A 19957-nucleotide genomic window follows, 5' to 3' on the forward strand; every position below is an offset into this window, starting at 1 on the left:
TTTCTGTAAACACAACTGACATAACCAACTAAACATGAGTTGCTATGATGGGAGCTCAGAATTCAACTCTAATTTTGTTGAAAAAGTTTTTCGTGAAAAGGGTGCTTGAAAATGAATATGACGTGTCGAGTTTTTAAAGAATTTTAAATGCAATCATATGCCAATTCGTTTTAAGGAAACGCGCTGCTACTTAAGAAGATAAAATCATGTTCTCAAATGCGCCGCTTAATGCTCAGGGAGAAGATTTCTGAAAATAAAATTGCTATAGTTCAAATTCTACCTGTTGGCTTCATGTAACCAAATTCTATATAATCAAGGATGTTTTGTCAGTGCATACAGCCATATGCAGAGACAGATGTATTTTACTTCAACCTGCTGCTACAGTTGAAGACAAGACAGAAAAGCCAAACCCTTGGAAATAGGTGTGCATCGTTTATCTGCCAGTGAAAGCTGCACAACAAAATTACTCCATTTGACAAATACCAAATCTAAATGACTTTTGTCCAAGCCCCCTTAGACGGGGCACTGGTTTGGTTGAAGTGAAAGATTAAAGAAAGATCATTACATCACTGGAACAAGCACTGAAAGGCTGCTTCTGCTAAGGCAGCTAACAAGACACAGACGTGACGCTGAACATAACCAAACCGCCTAAGGAGAAAAGGAAAAAAAACGCATACTAAATCACGTGAAATTTAAGTAAAATAACCAAGTAGTTTTGTTCAAGTTGTAGAGTTACAAGAAACCAGAATTCCCGCTGTAAAAGTTTAGCGTTTATCACCAATACTTCACGAAACCCATAAACTCCCCCCAAAAGTGTTCAAACTCTAGAATTCATTAGACTTTGTAGAAAAACAAAATTTATCTGCAAAAACACAGAACCAGTCGATAACCTGAACTAGGGACTCTTTAGACTAAGGAGTCTGGCTCTGGAAGCATGAAGGACAAGATGCAAATACATAACCATTTTTTTCTTGAATCTAGGATTTAACTTCCAGACAGCAACCCAGGCTTTTCCCTAAATACTAAACTTGTGAATCTATTTATAAATTGCAAACGTAAACTGGCTTTCCAAGAACAAAGTTTTTTCTTCATAACTATGCAAGACACAGTTTTACATCAGAACGTGTAAGGTCTTTAAAGCACGGTGGGCATTTCTTAGAAAAACTAAATGCCTTTCTAACACTGTTCAGAAAGAATACGTATCTCTGTCAGACACACAATCCACTCAGTGAGAGGGTCAAAAGAAGCAGAGGTGCAACAATTCAGAAATCTAAGAGGTTCAAAAGCCTGTAACATTTTTTTTTTAAAATGTTACTAAGTATCATAACAATGATCCACTTACCAGGTACCTTCAAAATTTTATTCTTAATGTAGTTACTTGGATAAGTATCTCTGCCTCGTAGTTACATAGGTTATTTCCTACACAAGCATCCACCCTAGCTTAGAAGTTAATCTATTGAAATACTCAATTTACAGCACGTGCCATCCCACAAGCCCTAATTTAAGGCATCTCCCCTCTCACAACAATACTTGGAAAAAACAGTGAAAAAAATGTTGCTCTCAACAGGGGATAAAAACATTTTTAAGTGAGAGTCATAAACGCAGCTAATGACTTGGTCTTTGCCTTAGAGTACTTTAATCAACCTTTAGTTAGAAACAGAGATGTGTGAAAAGTATTTAATTTGAAGAGAAATGCATATGAACAGTAAGAAAAAAATCCATAGCAGCCTGCAAAACCTAGTAAGATGCCTCTGGGTAAGACAATGAGACAAGAATTAAAATGATTCATTTCCAGCAAAGAAACAGCCTGATTGGTACACATTTGAAACAAATAAAAGATGAGTCTCAGTCAAAATTACAGCAGTCCAGATGAGAAGTTTCATTACAAGATCTATACACCTTTGCAGTAAGGGAGAGTAAAGTTTTAAAGGTCAGAAGTAGCTCCTAAAAAAAAAAAAAAAAAAGACACAAAATGACCGCGACGCACACAGTCATTGACACGGAGGGAGACTGAAGATATTCTATTACTCAGAAGAACGTGACTTTTTGGAAACAGTAAACTGAAGTAAGTTAAGGCACGTATCACAAATATGCAGTGATCCCCAATTCAACTCACATGACAGCTAATTAATTGTAGAAAACTGACTTCAATGCTAGGGCTCACCAGAAACACTTAGCACTCAAAATCCTATTTTTGAGTTAAGCAACCAAAAGGCAGGATACTACACAAACATGTTGCAACACAGAGTATATTCAATTTTTATGCCTTGATGAATGCAACACAGCAGTTCTGAACCCACAGCCCAAACAGGATTCCTGGTCCACAGAAGTTTATTTCTAAGGGGGTCTGTAAAAGATGTCTAAACTCACCCTGCCTAAATATAGTATAGAAATCCGTGTGATAATTTCAGTGCACCTGCATTTCCACAGGAAAAGAGTGAGTGGTTTATTAATGAAAATATTGAAAATCACCAATACGAAGCAGGCAGCTACAAGTATGTTTATAAGAGATTTCCACTCTTTTACTCAAGGAACTAGATTTTTAAGGATACACTGAAATTATTTCATTACAGACAGCAAATATTGTGAAAACGGACTGGTGCACCCAAGTAGTCTGCTAATACAATGTGTAAGAAGGTCTTGTTAGACTAGATGCAACGTATCAAAACAGTGTTTCTACCAGTAAAGCAAGGTAAGCAAAATAAGCTACACTGGCAAATCACTTATGTCATTGTAACCCTGTCTACAGAAGAGCTGTGCTGGCACAGAAGTGTCACAGAAGCTCATCCCACAGTAAGGATACTGTACCAACAAAAGGTGACCCAGTGTGGAGTTGTAGCGGCATTCAGAAAACTTGCTATCTGAACAAGATACGCACGTAATTGTCATTCTTCTCCTCAAGAAGCCTAACATTTAAATGTAAAAGAGGTTGTAGAAATCGTTGACATTTTAGAAGACCACACAGCCCTGTTCCTGAAGCTAAGAACTGGACAGGATGTAACAAAAATAAGAAACAAAGAGATGATATTCAAAAATTCACTACTAATATACTAGTAGATAGTGACAATACCAAAACTTTCTAAATTACTTTAAAATGTTTATTACAAAATATCTGCTAAAATCATTTCAGTCTCCCAGCAACTTTATTAACACTATCTTATTCTTACCTCCCAAGAAAGAAATTGGCAGCAATGAAGTTATTTAAAATTATACTAATACAGTATGTTCCATGGCAAAGCAAATTCTGCTCCAGAGCGGGAAACACATGAAGGATTTAAGACTTAAGACAGAAGGAGATGCAGCTCTGCAACAGTGGGAAAAGCAGCTATATTTGGTTGCTGCCAATAAATCAAGCTCACTAGGACAATCTTTGCTGACCTCTTTGCAGAAGAAAACCAGCATCATATGAATTTTTTAGTACATTCCAAGCCCAGAATATCAGTATCATCCAGGTCTACAAAAAAAACCACGGGTCAATTAGAGACTCAACTTAGTCTCCGACATGCTAATATACTTAACATCTGTAAGTTCGGGAACAAAAAACTAACTAGATTCAGACATTATTTTTAGATATCTAACATGCTAGAACAGTATTTCAGGTTAAGAAATGAGTCAAAAAATTAACAGCAGAAGAAACATACTAAAAAGACCCACCATGCACATATGCTGGAAAAAGTTCCACCAACAGTGCAAGTTTCTGGTCTGTCTGGATAAGGATGTTGCAAATCTAACACTATGTTTAAAAAGAGTGCTTGAGTAAGTACATAAGCACCACGTTTCTGATTTTCTATAATTAACTCTGGAGCGGGGACAATACACCAGCTTCTATAAGTGGAGTTTACTACATAAGAGTTCCTTGTACTATTTCAAAGCAATTTTAAGGAGCAGGTAGGTTAAAAAAGTAAACTTCAGTGCTGCTACCCACAACAGCAAAAGCAAGACAGAAAAACGTCAGTCACTCATGCAGTAAATGAAAAATATAACCCCGAAAACATGCTTATTGATTAAGCAAGTTAGTTTTACATTTTTTTAATTAGAGAAACAGATATATCACATCATATTAAAAACACAGAAAGTGGCAGTGTGCTAAATCCAGGTAATAAATTGCAAACAAAGTGCACAAGAATGAGAACCCTTCAACAGTTCTTTGTAACATACATGAAATATTTGCACCATTAAAAACCTCTGGATAGCCAGCAGGTGATGACAATCTCAACAACTTCAAAAAAATGTATCCCGTTTTGCACACTACAATGTCATATCTGAATTCCTTTGAATTTGTCCAATAATCCCTAGTGTGTTTCACCATAAATATAAAAAGATCGCCAATTAAACTGTCCAGTAGACTAACAATTAAAAGAAACTAAATATTCTGAGAAAATCTGCACCTCTTACACTGAAATAAATCCACTTTACACAAATCTTATCTGATCGCAAATGCCTTAACTTTGATACTTGTATTCATCTAACAACCCTCCAACTTTCCTACTTTCAAGCATCAGGGCTTCTCTCACAAAACCCATCTTTTATTTAGCCACCTACACAGAGCAAGGCCAACCCTGTCAAGAGAAAGAATGAAAACGATTACTACTGAATTAAGTACTGCTTTCCAAGTCTAGTGTAAAAAAACCTCCACAACTAGCTGTAGCTGAAGAGCTCCTCCAACCCTCTCCTACTCTCTTACCAGAGACCTGTTGATATCAAGACTAGTCATCTGCTCCAGTTACAACACAAAACTGCCTATAACTAAAATGCTCTGAAAGTTACACATAAACTTTTTTTTTTTTAAAACTAATGTGTCATTCACCAAGAATAAAGAGAAGGCAAAAATCAAAATTTTTAAGATGATTCAAACTGGAATCACACCCCGTGCTGAGCCAAAAACTGGGTATTTAAACCTCCTGTTTACTGTCAAACGATCAGCTTTTTTTTTTTTTAACTCTTCCTTTTCTTCACAGATCTAACTGCAGTGACTAAGACTGGTGGCACCAGGAACGCCATCTCTCATCAGATTCTGCAGAAGGCAGCCTCCTCCAACTCCCATAGGCTAAGATGATCTAAAGTGAGTTTAAGGAAACTCCTGTGGGATAGGTAACCAAGTACTTTCAGAGCAAAATGACACTAAATGCTCATCTGCTTCACAAGAAGCATTAAAAAGCAGAGCAGCCCTTTGTTACCTCCCTCTCCCTTCCCAGTACAACCAGTTCATGTTTGCTAGGGATGGGGACACCGGAGACTTCCAGCCTCTAGCTTGACTCCACAGCAACTCTGGAGTTTCCACAGAGCAGATTATTCCTCCCTACTAAAACATCACCAAAGATCTTTGCAGGATTGCAGAGAAGCCCCTTTATCTTCCCAACCCATAAGTCTACAGGGGAATTTCAGACATTTTGCTCTCGCAGCAAAGAAATGGGAGATGCAGAATGAATTGCACTCCATATTGGTTCTTAATGCAAATAAGGTGAAATAATATTTTGTTTCTACAATGCTAAGGCTCTTGATAAGCCTTAAGCCCCAAACTTGCAATCTGGATTTTGTTTTTAGTTGTTGTTTTTTTCCTTAAATCGATAGTCTATTTGAAATAAAAAACAGGTTTTTTTTTTTTTTTTTTAGAAATCCTTGTGCAAGGAAGAGTAAGAAGGATTGTAAAAAGTAAATCAAATAACCGGAGTGCCTGTTAAGAGGGTAAAAGAAAAAGAATAGAGAAATAAATCTCATGTTTCTAAACGAGTTATAAAAACACCGTACATACAGGCAAAATAAAATAAGAAACAGGCATGTATTTGTGTGTGTGTGTATATGCAAACATACACACAGAAATCGACAATAAAGTGTACAAAAGCATCATTGTAAGCAATATTTCATATTTCTGCAACTGGAATTAAATGCATATGCTTAACGAGGAGCTCTGAAATAATTACTATTATGAAAGACAAGAAAATGACAAACTGTTAATTCTTATCTGTGACTGATCAAAAGCACAATAAACTGAACAGCTTTGCTTTCAATCACTTCCAAAAAATAAAAGGGCTGAAATAGCCGAACACCCTCCTCCTACGGCATTAACACAAATAAGAGCAAAAAGAAAGAAAAAGGGAGAAATCACAGACAGAGAGGAGAAAGGAAGGAACAAGTTAAAGAAGCAAAAGGGAGGAGGCGATTTAGGCAAGAGAGGAGAGAAAAGGGCAGTAATTTGTGGCACCAAGAGGCTGAGAGCCCGGGCCCCCGAGACTGACCTGTGCCGTCGCTGGCGGACACGGAGAGCGCCGGTGAGGAGAGTTTAGGCCGCTTGGCTGAAGGCGGGCCCGGCTCCACCACATTCTCGGCCATTTTTAATTCTTTTTTAGACAATCACTCAGAGTAAAGAGACCGGGGGAGGGGGGGGGCAAAACCTTCACCTTCTTCCCAGGCCCCGAGTCAGCTGAAGAACAACAATAACGACGAGAGCGAGCGAGAAGGATCTGCCGGAGGAGGGGGCCAAGTTCCCCTTTTTCTGCCCCTCGGGCTCGGGCTCCGGGAGGGCGGCAGCGGAGAAGCGGGGAGAAGGTGGGGAGCAGCGAGGGGAAGAGGCCTCTTCCCCCAGGCGAAAGGGCAGAGCGAAGATGGGAAGAGCTGGTAAAGCCCCCGCCAAAAAAAAAAAAAAAAGAAAAAAAGGAGGGGGGGGGGAGAAAGAGGCTGGTGGGTTTTTAGTAAAATTAATCCCGGCTGTTGTGCTGCTGTTGCTTCCGCGCCGCCGCCACCATCATCATCTTCATCCTTCGGGGGGTCTCCTCCTCTTGCTGCCTCCTCACCGCCGTCATCAGCCTCTTCCTCCTCGGCGCCGTCCTCCTCCTCCTCATCGCCACAAGGAGGCGGGCGAAGGAGGGGAGAGGAGGAGGAAAAAAGAAAAAAAGATCACCGTCCTCTAGCAGCGGCTCCTTCCCCCTCCAACACCACCCTGCAAAAAAATACCCACCGCCAGCGACAGGGCTGGGGGGGAGGAGGAGGCGAAAGAGGCCGAGCGTGCGCGGGGTCCCCAGCTCCCCTCGCTTCTTCCTCGCCAGTCACTAATGGCTGCAGAAAGGGGAGCTGTAAGGATGAGGAGGGTGAGGATAAGTCCCAGGAGTCTCCGCTTCACATCTTGTTGTGCAGGGAAGAAGGCGGGGTTGTTGTCCTGATGGAGGCAGCACCGATCGCGGGATGGGAAGGTGGGGGGCGGGTTTCAACACCCTCTCTGCCCCCCCTCCCTTCTTCTCTTCTTTCCCCTTCCTCTTTCTCTCGCTCTCAGTAGCAGGGTGCCCCCCCCTCCAGCGCAGGCAGAGGGGGCCGATCCCACAGCAGCAGCAACAGCGGCGGCAGGAGCAGGAGGAGGAGGAGGAGGAGGCAGCAGGAGCAGCAGCCGGCCCCTCCCCCCCCTCTGCCTACCTTCCCCCCTCCCGGGTGCCTGAGGATGGTGGCGAGCGCTGGCTCCGGGCAGGGAGGGGGCTGCCGCGGAGGCAGGGGGCGGCGGGCGCAAAAGCGAGGGCGAAAAAGCCTCGTCCGCTGCCGGGGCGCGGCGGGGACTCCCTCCCGGCCGCTGCGAGGGTGGGGAAGGAAGCGAAGAGCTTGGTAGGTGAGGGGGGGGGAGGAGGGCGGGGAAGAGAGGGGGAAGAAGCCGGTCAGCGAGAGAGAGAGATTAAAATTAAAATAATAAAAGAAAACCGGGGCTGGGGGAGGGCGGGGGGCTCGCCCCGGGAGGGGGAGGGGGTCCTCGGCGCTCCCCGGCGGCGGGGGGGGGGGGCTGGGGCGGGACGGCGCTGGGAGCGCGGGGGCCGAGCGCAGGCTCCCTACTGCCCCTGCCTGGCGCTCGGCGGCGGCCGCTCCTGTGGCGTGTGCGGCGGGGCGGGCAGAAGCGGGGGGCGCAAGGGAGAAGGAAAGGCAGAGAGGAAAGGGGAAAGAAATCTTAAAAAATAAAAAAAAAAAAAGGAGGGGGGAGGAAAGAAAAAGAGATAAAGAGAGAGGAGGGGCAGGCTAGCGGAGGGGGGGGGGAGGCCGGGCGGGCGTCTCAGCTTCTCTCTTCTCTCCCCGTCCCCTGGCCGGGCCCCTGGGTCTCTCTGCGCTGCCCTCCCCCTGGCTCGCCCCGTCCGGCTCGGTCTCTCGCTCCCTCCCTCAGTCGCTCACACACAAACAAAATGGCGGCTGTTGTTTCTTCACTCTCCCGAGTCCTCAGAGGGGAAGCGAGCAGCGGTGGCGGCGGCCGGAAATGAGCCAAAGGGGGGGGGGAGGGAGAGAGAGAAAAGGGGGCGGGGCCAGGCTTGGGGGCGGGGCCCGGCGGCGCTGGCGCACACAATGGAACGCGGGGGGCTTGCGTGCTGCGGGAGGGAGGGGGAACCCCGGAGCGGCGGCGGCCCGTCACGAGACCGCGGCCAGCCTATCAGCGCCCGCTATTCGCCGGGCGCTTCCGCAAACTCCCTTCACTCCGCCCCTTAAAGGCAACGCGTTAAGGGAAGGGGGGGAGGAAGGAAGGAGGAAGCTTCTTCTATCTTCCTCCTTCCCCCGCCCCTGTTTTGTGTCGGCCAAAAAGTGCGCGGCGGCGGCGGCGGCGGCTCGGGGCAGGCCGGCCGGCTGTGGCAGGGCGGCCCTGCCAGGCCTCTTCTCGCCGAGTCTGCCCCGCAAAAAAGGGGCCTGGCGAGCAGTGAATCCCCAAGATACCTGTTCTCCCTTTTTCAATAAACTTCCCCCCTCCCCCCCCCAGTGACCGGAGCTACGTCAACATCACATAAAACCGGAGTTTCTGGCCAAAAGCGATGCCTAGATGAAAGGAAACGGGGGGTGGGGGGGGGTGAAGGAGCGGCCTGAAAGGGCGCCGGCTCCCCTGGGGCTCGGTGCGAGGCCGCTCCTGGGCTGTGGGCAGTGGTAGGTAACGTTGACGCGCTCCTCGATAACCGTCGCCGAGCCATTTTAGAGCTTAGTGGGGATTACGGGCTGGCCAGGAGTTTCTCAAGTCTTTAAGCCCTCATCAGCCATCATTAGCGAGGAAATACCCCTTCCTAGCCTTTTTTTTTGTTTGGGGGGGGTGTTTGGGCTTCCCCCCCCCCCCGCCCCGGTTTTACACCCTTCTGCGACAAGAACGGGAAGGGGAGGCAGGCCTGCCTATGTTTTTAATGGGAAAAACCGCGATTTCATGTGAGCGGGGTGGGCCGTTTGGGAGGAACCAGCGCCCTGCGCATCAGCTCCTGCGAACCGATTCCCCTTCGCCTCCCGAACGCTGACTTCTTTTTTGCGATTTTTGTGTTTTTTTTTTTTCCTAAAATACACGAACTGGGGAGGAGGTTAGAGGTTGTTTTATCCCCTCGTCTTGTTCCTCGCTGTGCAAGATTCGGGAGGCCTTTAAGGCAGGGAGTGCTCAGTCCTTCCCCCTCTCCCCCCCTTTTTTTTTTTTTCTTACCACCCACACTCAGAATTGAGTTTTCTGCCATTCTGCCTGTAAGACCTGTACCAGGTGTTTGGGCAAGAGCCTATTACAAGCAACAGCATAAACACCACAGGAGAGGAGAGGGCGAGAAGGAAGGAGTAGAGATTCGCAGCCCTCTAACAGTTACCCACCAGCTTCCCGCGCACATACTCACTCCCACGCTTGAGTTTCCCTTGTTTCGGCTTTATTTCGGGCAAGGTGGTTGTGGTTGTTGTCTTCCCCCCCGGCACAAAAGGGGAAAAAACGCGAAGCGGGTTACGCTCAAGCTGCTCCGAAAGGTTCTGCGTGTCTTCTCCTCGGCGAAAAGTCTCGGAGACATAGGCAGGGGCGCAAATCTGTCCGTTTGAGAAGAGAGCTGGAGGGTGCCTTGCAAGAACGACTAAGTAACAGCCTCACCTTAGAAACTACGCACGGTTCTCACAGGTTTTCCACCTGTTATGGCTACTAACGCTCTCAGAAATATTTCAGAGTTACAGAAGTCTTGTATTACCTCAATTTATTTCGCCAGATTGACTCTTTCCCTTGCTTGCGAAGCGCTTTTTTTTTTAAACACAGCTGAGATTAATTTTAACTGTTTTTAAAGTCTCCTTAGAATTAAAAGTTGACTCAAATCAGTCTATATAAGGTTTTCAGACTCTCTAGAGGCCCTTAATGCGTACTTCAATAAGGAATTAGTGCCAGCTTTATAAAGACACCAAGGTGCACATAAACACCTAAATACTTTTAAAAGTCTGGTCCTTACTAAACAACAAGCTTGGAGCAAAGCAGATGTTTCAAATAAAAGTTTTGTGACACTAGTTCCTATCTAGAGACTTGATCCTACCAATAGTTGCATGTGTGCTTAGTTTTATTTAGCACATAGTTCCACTGAAATCTCACTGTACTACTCACCATAGTAAAACCAAGCACATGTGTGCTTGCAGGATCACAACCTGAGAAATAAAAGTTAAAGGACTGAGTAGTGAGTTGTTACTCCAGAGGGTATCATGTGGATCAGTTAGTTGTTTAGCTAAGTAACAGTGAAAGCTGAAAAAGAAAAACAAAATAAAACCTTTTTTGTGCACCTTCCCTTCTGCTCTGGCTATCTATCTATTTATCCTTGGAGTGAGTTCAGTGAAGGTAGCATCTAGCCTATCTGAACCGTGGAAAACACACACCCTTTGCTGAATGCTACCCAAACAACATCTATATCCTTAATATGAGCTATGAATGTAAGTAATTAACTGATATATTAATACAATACATCTGCCTTACTAGTTCCACGACCAGAAGAATACCTTAATTCTTTATATATCAGGAAGTCATATTCAGTTGGCTTTCCACATTAGAGACTTAAACGTAAGCTGAAATATGAGGAATATAAATTAAAAAGTAGCAGGATGAGATGCTACTTGCGGTTTCTGAGAAAGAAAGCCACTCTAAAGAGAAAAGGAGGAAAAAAAAAAGGAAAACCTAGGAAGAGAGGGTCAAGGAAAAAACAGGAAAAAGATTTCAGCACCTATTGATTTTTGCTAAATACACTGAGGTCTTCTTTAATGAACCTCAATACATATGCACACAACCAGCTGCTTCTAAGTGCTCCCTGTCAAAATAATAACATGCATTGTTACTGGAAAATCATAATAAAACATAAAGCACACTAAGAAGCAAATACATATGCCTATATGAACAAGCAGGAAAGGACTGAACAGTTAAAAAGAAGGCAAACCCAACATCTCCTCCTTGCCTCAGTTTCTCCATCCTTGCCCTGAGAAAGGTAGCATTTATCCCTTGAAAATTGCACTGAGAAGAATTAATTAGCTCATTATTGCCAGTAATTATAGTGGCTGTTATGTACTTTGAGATAACTGGATGAAAGTACCGTAAGTCTGATTAAAATGAGAATCGGCTCAGGAAAGCAATAAGAGGAGGAATGCAAGGCCTTGAACTTTTATCATGGGATCTCATTTGGCCTTAGCTGGTAGTTTCTGAAAGTTGTAAGCGTGCCCAGCTGTTTTGAGGGCTACAAGAAACAAGATAACATCCCCTCTTGCTCCGAGAGTCGATATAATGACCAGCACTGCATGCCCCAGCTCCAGCCAGACCGGCAGGCGGAGGGACGACCGTCTCCTTCAGCTTCGAGGACGCCGGGGCTGTGGCCTGGGTCCGGCTGTGGGCTGGATGAGGGTGATGGGATCTTGAAGCCACCCGCTACCTGTTCTCCCCTCCCTACTACCCCTTTGCCAACCACTCACGCTAAATGAGAATTTCTCGCGCGAGTAGCCGGCGCAGGAGCATCGCGCGCCCTGACGAACCTGCGACCCGGCACTCCTCTTCTCTCGGCGCTGTTTCTCCCTGCGCTTTCCAGCTGTATTTTCTTTTTCCTGAACTTCCCAAGGCCGGTGCCCGAGTCTGGCAGGTAATTCCTCCCGCTCCCAGGCTGCCTCCTGCCGCTGCAGACGTCTGCTCCTGCAGCACCTTTCCTGGGGCGCGAGGGAGAAATGTCTCCCCTCTTCATATGAACAGGGAGATCGGTGTGGAGGGTCCTCTCAGCACAGGTCAGAAAGGGTGAAGAAACTATTTAGGGCTGCAATTTTTGCAAGTGATGCCAAGGCGCAGTTACATTTCTGGAAAGCAAGAGCCGGCGGTGCCTGAGCAGAGAACGTTGTTCAGTGCAGTGTCAAAACCCAGCAGCATTTTGATATGGGACAAGTTTTATTAAAACCATAAGGAGTAACCATCCAATAACTGGTTCTTGCGTCTAGTATATACATAAAAGAAAAGGCTGGCTTTCTGACAACAAGCAACATGCTTTCAGTGCTTGGCCCCAGAAACGCAGGCTTCCTTAGTCACACAGTTTTCAATAGCTGCAAACAGAGAGTTATGTTGCTAAATGTTAAGGGCTCAGCTGTTTACCAGAAGAATGTTTCCTCCCTGGAACACATGTTTTTGCTTAAAAAAAGTTCTCCAAAACACTTTATTTCATTAGCAAATGCAGCATTACAATCCTAACAAACATGCCATACAATCTGCCCTTGCGAGAGCGAAAAGAGAAAGAAGGCAACATTGACCGCTCGGTTTAGCAGCGGGTCAGAAGTACGCTGTGTATAGGAAATACTGCAGTTTTGAGGGCTGCAGATTTAGAGCTGAACTCATCCTCTGAAATGTATATATCCGTATACATTTTTTTTCATGTTTGAGTTCACATTTAAAGCATGAACGTGGAATGGCACCAAGAGACTGATGTGCTGCCCCAGCTTCGCCGAGGACTAGCAAAATCACTTTCTTTCACTTCTGAGGCTCGGTTTTCTCCTCTGTAGCAGGGAGGTAACGCTGTTCCTCTCTTATATAGAACACATCAGAATCGCTAAATGAAAACGTAGGCATCACTGTTGCTCTGTGACCGCTCTCATATCTTCTAAATGAAGTTACGCTGAAATGAATGCATTTGCCTCAGCAGTTAATTCATCCCACAGTATTACAGGGACCAAAGCAAGAGCTTCTGGAGTGCAAGTGTGATATTTTTAACTAAGAGCTCTTGAGCTTTCCATGGGCTTTGAGATTGTGGAGGGTGAAATAATGGCAAATTTCTGGACAACTTGGTCAGCTCAGCACCATATTTACAATGAGCTGCTAAAAATGATCATTGTGCAATGAAGCTCAAGCTAATATGGGAAATCTGTGCTCCAAGAATTACAGTTGTAGTAACGACCCGGAGGAAGCACGCTGTTCACATTCCACTTACTTCTTTTGACTCTGGTATCCAATGGGAAAGTTCTTGATAAGCTTTATTGCGCTGTAGAAGGTATAAACAATGTATTTTGAAATCTGCTAACCTTAAGCCCAAAACTTATTTTTTCATCTGTTTCCTGAATTCAGTCCCACAGATACAAAGCTGCGGTCCCCACATGTGCTTATAGAGAACAAAATACAATTATTTCTGTTATACCTTCATTTTCTTTGCTGTTTTTTCCAAGTGCTTATTGTAGTGTTCCTTAGTTCAGTAGTGTTTTTTAAATGTGCTACAATATTCTTCTGTATGCTGAATTGTTTTGTGTTGCTTGAGATCTGCGATCAAAATGTAAAGAAGGAAAAAGTAACATTATCCTGATTTATTATTTTTCATGCTTCAAGATACAAAGTGAGCCCTTTGATGAGGTCACGAAGGAATTTGCTTTGCAGCACAGAAATGTACTGAGTAGAGGGGTTTTCAGTACAGAGGGTATTGGCCTTCTGACGCAGCTAATGGGACCCTGTTGTTCCTGGGGTAAAACACTTAGCTAATCAACACGGGCTGAACTGTTTTTACAGTTACCATGGAAGAGAAAATTTCCACAGGAAATATAGGTCTCTCTTGTTTTTTTCTTTTTCTGTTTTTCTCTTAACGTGATCTTGCACTTTCTTACGCTTTTTGCCTTGTTAGAAAAGGCAGTGCCTTCATGAGTGCTTTTCTTCTGCACGCAGATAAAAGTCAATAATTAACCACAAACACCAAAAGCTAGTTGATTCTAATGCAGCGACTCAGTGTAAAACAATAGGGTTAATCATCAATTACTTACCTTCCTAATTTATTGGGGTTTATCACTTCTCTTCCCAGCAGTTCCATTGCTAACCCTCAGGTTTCAACATCCCTGAGGTTTTTTTCTCTTGTTCTCTCCTAGCAGCGGATGCCAATGTCAGGCGGCCTCGGACTTTCTGTTACTGTCCAGCCAAATTGTGAGCATCCTCTGACCACCCCAGTGCAAAGAGCCCTGCGAGCCCTGGAGACAGGAGCAGCAAAAACGCAGAAGCTGTACTGGCCCGCGGCAGCGTGCTTTTCCTCCTAGTGCTCTTTCGTTGACTGAAGACCTCAAAAGACGGTTCTGCAGGGCAGGATCCCTTTAGGAGCTAATTTGTTATGTTTACTCAACCCTCTTTTACCATCTCAGAAACTTTCCCCTCTGTCCCAAAAAGGGCACGGGAGAGGGATGCCGCCAAAGTACAGCAAATTAGGTGGACACAAACAGCCCAGAGGTGCTTATGCGGGATGCTAGGGGAGAGGTGGTTCCTGGTCCCACACAGGCACTGCAGTAAAGATGTAGCCACCTGGGATAAAGCTGAAAACTTCTCAGAGGGCTGGATCGGCCGTGAAAAAACGTTCATCCGGCAGCAGGCCTGATGACCAGCGGAAGTCAGGGCTGGCGTGATACTTTGGCAGCAAGGACATAATATAATTGCCTAAGAATAAAGCTAAAAAACACAGCTTAGCGAGGGATAACGTTGCCCAGAAGGTCACAAGGGAAGTTCTCCATCCTGCCCACTGGTGAGAAAATACATTTAACACTGAGGTCTCTCTTCCGTCCATGTGTGAGTCTGTGCTGTGGCGCTGGACGCAGGGCTCGAGAGCAGCGGGTATCGGGGAGTGAAGGAAAGGGCGCTCAAAGGCATGTGAACCTCAGAGGTGAGGAAATACGGCGAGCGTCAGAGGGAGGAACTGTTAGTGCTTTTGGGACATGTCACCATGAATCCTGTCACACAGCAAGTCTCAGCAAACTTTTTAATGTGCCTTTCAGTATACAGAGGTAAAGGACTTAATTATCCTTTATTATGGCTGAAGAAACATTCAGGTAACTTTGGGGGGGAAACGTAGAGGGCTTTGTCTGATGATCAGAAAAGTAACAATTTCAAGGTCGATGTCACTACACTTCTGTCAATATTTATATGACTGCAAATTTGTTGGTATTTAAGGACTGGCTTCAAGAAAGCAAAAGGCAAAGTGTGAGAATGCACAATTAACAACGCAGAAGGGCAGAAAGCCTCGTGTAGCCTTTCACCGTTCTGTACATTGAAAGCATAGAGCAAAGATTTTCTGCAAGTCCAGGAGCCCTGAACAGAGTAGTTTGGCCACGCTCCTTCTGCATGATGCCACGGCCAAGCCAAGGGCCAAGTCTGGGGAAAAGCTTCCCGGGCCCGTGGGAGGCCCTGACCTCCCCTATGCGGAGGAAAATTGCTTATCTCAGGGTGAGATTCACAAAAGTCAGCACGCTGGGCAGGCAAGCCGTTGACCCAGCTGATAGGAAGCACTGGTGAGAGAGGCCTGTAATCTGGTGTTCAGGACACTCAGAGAAGGAGGTTGCAAATCTCCAGGCGAAGGAAGGACTTGAGCAAAGATGTGGGTTCCTGAGCGCGTGCTCCAAGCGTGAGGACCGAGCACCCCGCCGGGGTGCCCCAAGCACCCGTGCGCCGACCGGCAGCTCCTGGTGCCGCCCGCGGGCCCGCTCTTCCTGCAACGGGCTCCCCCGCGAACCTACGCGCAGTTTGCTGCGCTTTGCTGGTTCAGGCGTCTTCCCGGCTGTGACACTGCACCTCAGGGAGGCAGAAATTAAAGTCTTTTTGCTTAGAATATTCAAGCCATCCTGCCATATTTAGCACTTGCAATAAAAAAAAAAAAACTTTTAAAATTATTTTCACTTAGGTGAACTTACTGTCTGTTCGCGGAGGATTGTGCCGGCTTGCAGAAGGCGAGACGCGCATGCATCAGGAGATGCCCTGTGCTAAGCCTGTGACAGATCCCTTGTTCCCGCGCGAAGGAGGTGAGCTAAAGGGTTCATCTCGGTGGCAAACGGGCATGTGGATTCCTAGGTCTCTTCTGGGTATTTTAATTAAAAGACAGGGGAGGAAGTCCAAGAAAATGCCTAAAATGGCTTGAGTCCTTCCTCACGCTCTGGAAATGGAAGTTAGCAGTGACTAATTCCAGCCCAGCCACCAAACCCCTCCCTCCGAAACGCTGCATCGCTCGCTTCTTTTCTCGCTCCTGTTCTGTGTTTGCAAACAGTCCTCGGTGGAAACAGTGAAACAGCGTAGGTTCAAATGCCAAAAATACGCAAATGGTGTGTGACTGAGGCGGTGACTGTCAGCTTCAGTGGCAATCCGTCATCCAGCCATCCCAGCGCCTAACCTAGGAAGAAGTGATTAAAATCTCGCAGGGAGGAGTCCTGATTAGAAGCAGAGGAACGATTTTAAAAGAGGCTGCCTTAAGCCTGCAGACTAAAGCCCAATTAAATCTTGCCATTGACTTAAACTGGCTTCAAACCAGGCCTCTAACAGCTTCCCTAGTAAAAAAAAAAATGCTTGTTTATAATTTTTTAAGCCAGCACAAAGTTCAGGCGGTATCATCTGGCCTCCTCACAAAGCTAACAGATAGCAATATCCGTAAAGAACAAGATTAACTAATTGAACGGCCCGGAAAGCAGCATCCCAAACTCACGACGTGATGGTCTCTGTGATACATGCTCTTTTTACTGCTGATTCAGTTGCGGTTACGCAGTTGACCTGGATTTGAAAGCGTCAGCCCTGACCGAAGCAGAGCCAGTACCGAGGGCAGCAGCGGGAGTGCGCCTGCTGACCGCGGCCACTCCACGCACACCAGCCCGATTCCTTCTCGCTCCGTTTGCTCCCATCCGGTGCTATGCATGGAGTTGCAGCTCTGCTGTTCAAAATTCGTAACCGGCTGCACGCAAACACCTGCTGGTCAGCCTTTTCCTGGGATTTCAGCTGCCACTTTCCTTGCACCACCCATCCATCTCAAAGGAAAGTCCATCAAGACTTTCACTTTCTGTAGTGCGTATCCCATGGGGATAGTGATCTCTGTTGGCATCCAAGAGCTATGATAATGTAAAAAGTAAAGAACAGAATGGGATGCTTATGATCACCGTCATGCGTTGTTCCTAATTTTACACTTCAAATCTCATCTGCTCTTTCAGTTTACTTCTTCCCCTGGGGACTTCAAAAGAGTCAGAGTTCTGCATGCTTGCGTGTGAAGGCTGATGAAGGATGAAGCATATCTACAAGCAGAAGTTCTCAAAGCTGGGGCCCAGGATACCCTATCCCCTCCACCTCAGGAGTGTGGTGTCCTGGAAAAGTTTGACAACTTCTGAGATGAAGTCCTTTCCGCACCCTTCGTTCAACAGCACAACAGGCTGTCTTTGGGAGATGCTGGAGACCGAACATGGCTGCAAATGACCATAGGCACATGGTTTGTGGGGTATTGACTTCAGAGGTGCAGAGCTGAACTGCCTGCCTGTGTCTTACTCAAATTTACCACTGCCCTCAGATTTGTGACCTCAGTTACTATTTGATGGGATAAACCTACCTTGCGTATTCCTTACCGGTTTGATTAAAAAAGATGAGCAGATAAATGCACACCTGAGCAAGGATACTGCTAAACTAATTTATTCTTTTTACTAAGCTAATTAAAGTTGGACCAAAGCAGCGATCACTCTGTGATCATGATTAAGATCAAATCAATACATCAATAGGTACAAATAATGTAGTCATCAAATTATACGTCAGTCTATCAAAGTGAATTGTGAAGTTGCCGCTAAGTAATGCTAAGGAATTACTTAGATTTAATCTTGGCTAGGGAGATTTCAAAGAGGAGCCAGCGTCTTTTCAGGCTAAAACCCTAGTGAGCTTTCCAGAGGATGCAATGACCCCAGTGGTGAAGAGCATAGGTCTTTGAAGGATATAAGCATCAGAGAGATGTAGCTGTCCCTTCTCATTTGGCTTTTTGCCAAGCTGCATGAGCCAGCTCACGCAGTAATCTTGTTTGAGCTCTGCTTTAGTGTGATAGGTGCCTCTACAGTGACTTTCCTGTGACACATCTTCTGTCAACTTAAGCTTATTTTTAAGCTTGTTTAAATTTATTGTCCATATTTTCACCATTTCACAAATGACAAGTTCTCCTCCACTGTTAAGGCAGGGATGGTGGTTAGAGAAGACTCAGCTACTTCTTAATAAATTTGTTTGCAGCTCAGAAGACTGCCATCCTAATTCATTAACAACTTAACAATTAATTTTAGTAGTCCTTCAAGGGTACTTTTCCCATCAACGTATATATTCACCCATTCCTACTAATAGAAAATAAGAGAAACAAGAAGTGAAGGAATCCATTCATTAAAACAAAGGTAAAAATAAATAATGTGATTGCATCTGCATCATTTCTTGGGGTTTAATAATTCATGTCTGAGTTTTTTTGTTACGTCTGGCAGAGCACTGAAGGTTTCTTCGGGGAGCACAGCGAGGAGGCTACATGATCTCCGAGCAGGCTGTGAACTGCTCAGTGTGGTGAGAGCCTTGACTCAAGTCCTTTTTGTCTTCCTCTTGCATGAGTCATCCAGTGCGAGACCCAGACATGGTGCTGTTATTTTTATTTTGAGGAATGGGTGATACAAAAGAACTGTATCTTCTGCGTAGTTACTGTTTGTATAGGTGTAATTTCTATTTTGGTTCAGCCTCTATGGCTGAACCTCAGGTTCAGCCTCTATGGCTGACAGGCCTATGGTGAACCTAGGTGTTCTGGGCGATTCTTGACATCCAGTTCCCTCAAAGGCAGTGGTGGAAAGTCCCATCGGTAAGTGCCCCTTAATTTTACCTGCTCATACCTTCATCAGTAATATAAAATGTAGACATACTTGTGAGAAAGGCATGCAGCTGAGATAAAGGAAGTACAACACACCTTCAGCAGAAATCAGTTTTCATAGCAATAGCTAGACTTTTGCTCGGCACAATCTCTCCCCAAATGCATTTTTCGCCTTCCAATTACCCTGGTGTCTGTAGTGGTTGTTGAAATACTGTGAACTTTTCAAAGGAAAAGAACTGAGGAACTAACCTGGGTAAATTTGTGACTTATCCTGATGGCTTTTGACCTAAAACTACAAACTGATTTTATATTAATCAGAATTTGACCATTAAAGTTTTCTCAGGTTCAACTCTCATTTGGGCCTGTTTGCTTCCCACAAACCTGAGTACAAGCAAGGTTCAAAATGTATTTGAATTTTCAGTTTATGGAGGCTCCAGACTTGCTGTAATGCAACGAAGGCTTTTCACATTTCTGTGTCACTAATGTGAATTATAGTGCACCTGAGGCAAAATGGGAGCTTTAAAAATAAAAGATGAACATGTAAAATAAAAGATGCTTCAGTTCCCCTTTTGCAGAGAAAGCACAAATCAGGAGGTAAGCTCTGCACGGTGCTCTTGCAGAAAGCAGTTTCCTGATTTAGGGTGATACGTAGCTAAGGATTTTGACTGATCTCATCTATATGTATATACACATTATTAGTAAGCATGCCCCAAATTTGTATGTCTTCTTTTATTTTATAAAGCTTCCTTTATGGTTAGATGTATAGATGTCTATGGTTTACGTCTAGATAACAGACAGTTATCTATGTTCGTTGCAGCCTCACACAGCTTCAAGTCATCTGCAGATTCAACGCTCCTAATCTTTCTTCCACCAGCTGGATAATTTATACGAAAGCATCGTAAGGGCTTGTACCCCCCCAGTAGGTCCTGGCTGACCCTCACTCTGTCCAGCCTTTCATTTGACCATGAACCACCCACCGCTAACAACCAAAATAGTACAAGGTTTTGCCACCCATCCTATACTAGTTTCATCTAGCAAGATTCCCTATCTGGTTTACGGGAATACTGTGCGAGAGTGTGCCCAAGCCTTGCTGAAGTTGAGCTGTGCAACGTCTGGAGCTTCTCCTGTATCCACAAAGCCTGTGG

At 45.1% G+C, this 19957-nt stretch overlaps 1 protein-coding gene and 1 long non-coding RNA gene across 2 annotated transcripts in view; one reads left to right on the top strand and one right to left on the bottom strand.

Annotated features, from left to right (window-relative positions):
• The window catches only part of EP300 (E1A binding protein p300), a 65097-nt gene extending 57968 nt beyond the window's left edge, over positions 1-7129 (bottom strand). The window contains exon 1 of the mRNA XM_009665258.2: positions 6237-7129. Within this exon, the coding sequence (XP_009663553.2) occupies positions 6237-6330 (94 nt within the window). The 5' untranslated portion in view covers positions 6331-7129. The remainder of the gene's footprint in view (positions 1-6236) is intronic.
• A 331-nt stretch (positions 7130-7460) lies between these two features.
• LOC138067097 (uncharacterized) lies at positions 7461-18348 on the top strand. Its single transcript, XR_011140752.1, has 4 exons — positions 7461-7587; positions 14074-14852; positions 15867-15984; positions 17155-18348. It is a non-coding gene; the product is annotated as an uncharacterized lncRNA (long non-coding RNA).
• Positions 18349-19957: the final 1609 nt, after the last annotated feature.

The sequence above is a fragment of the Struthio camelus genome, chromosome 1, assembly GCF_040807025.1.
Source record: "Struthio camelus isolate bStrCam1 chromosome 1, bStrCam1.hap1, whole genome shotgun sequence".
NCBI lineage: Eukaryota > Metazoa > Chordata > Aves > Struthioniformes > Struthionidae > Struthio > Struthio camelus.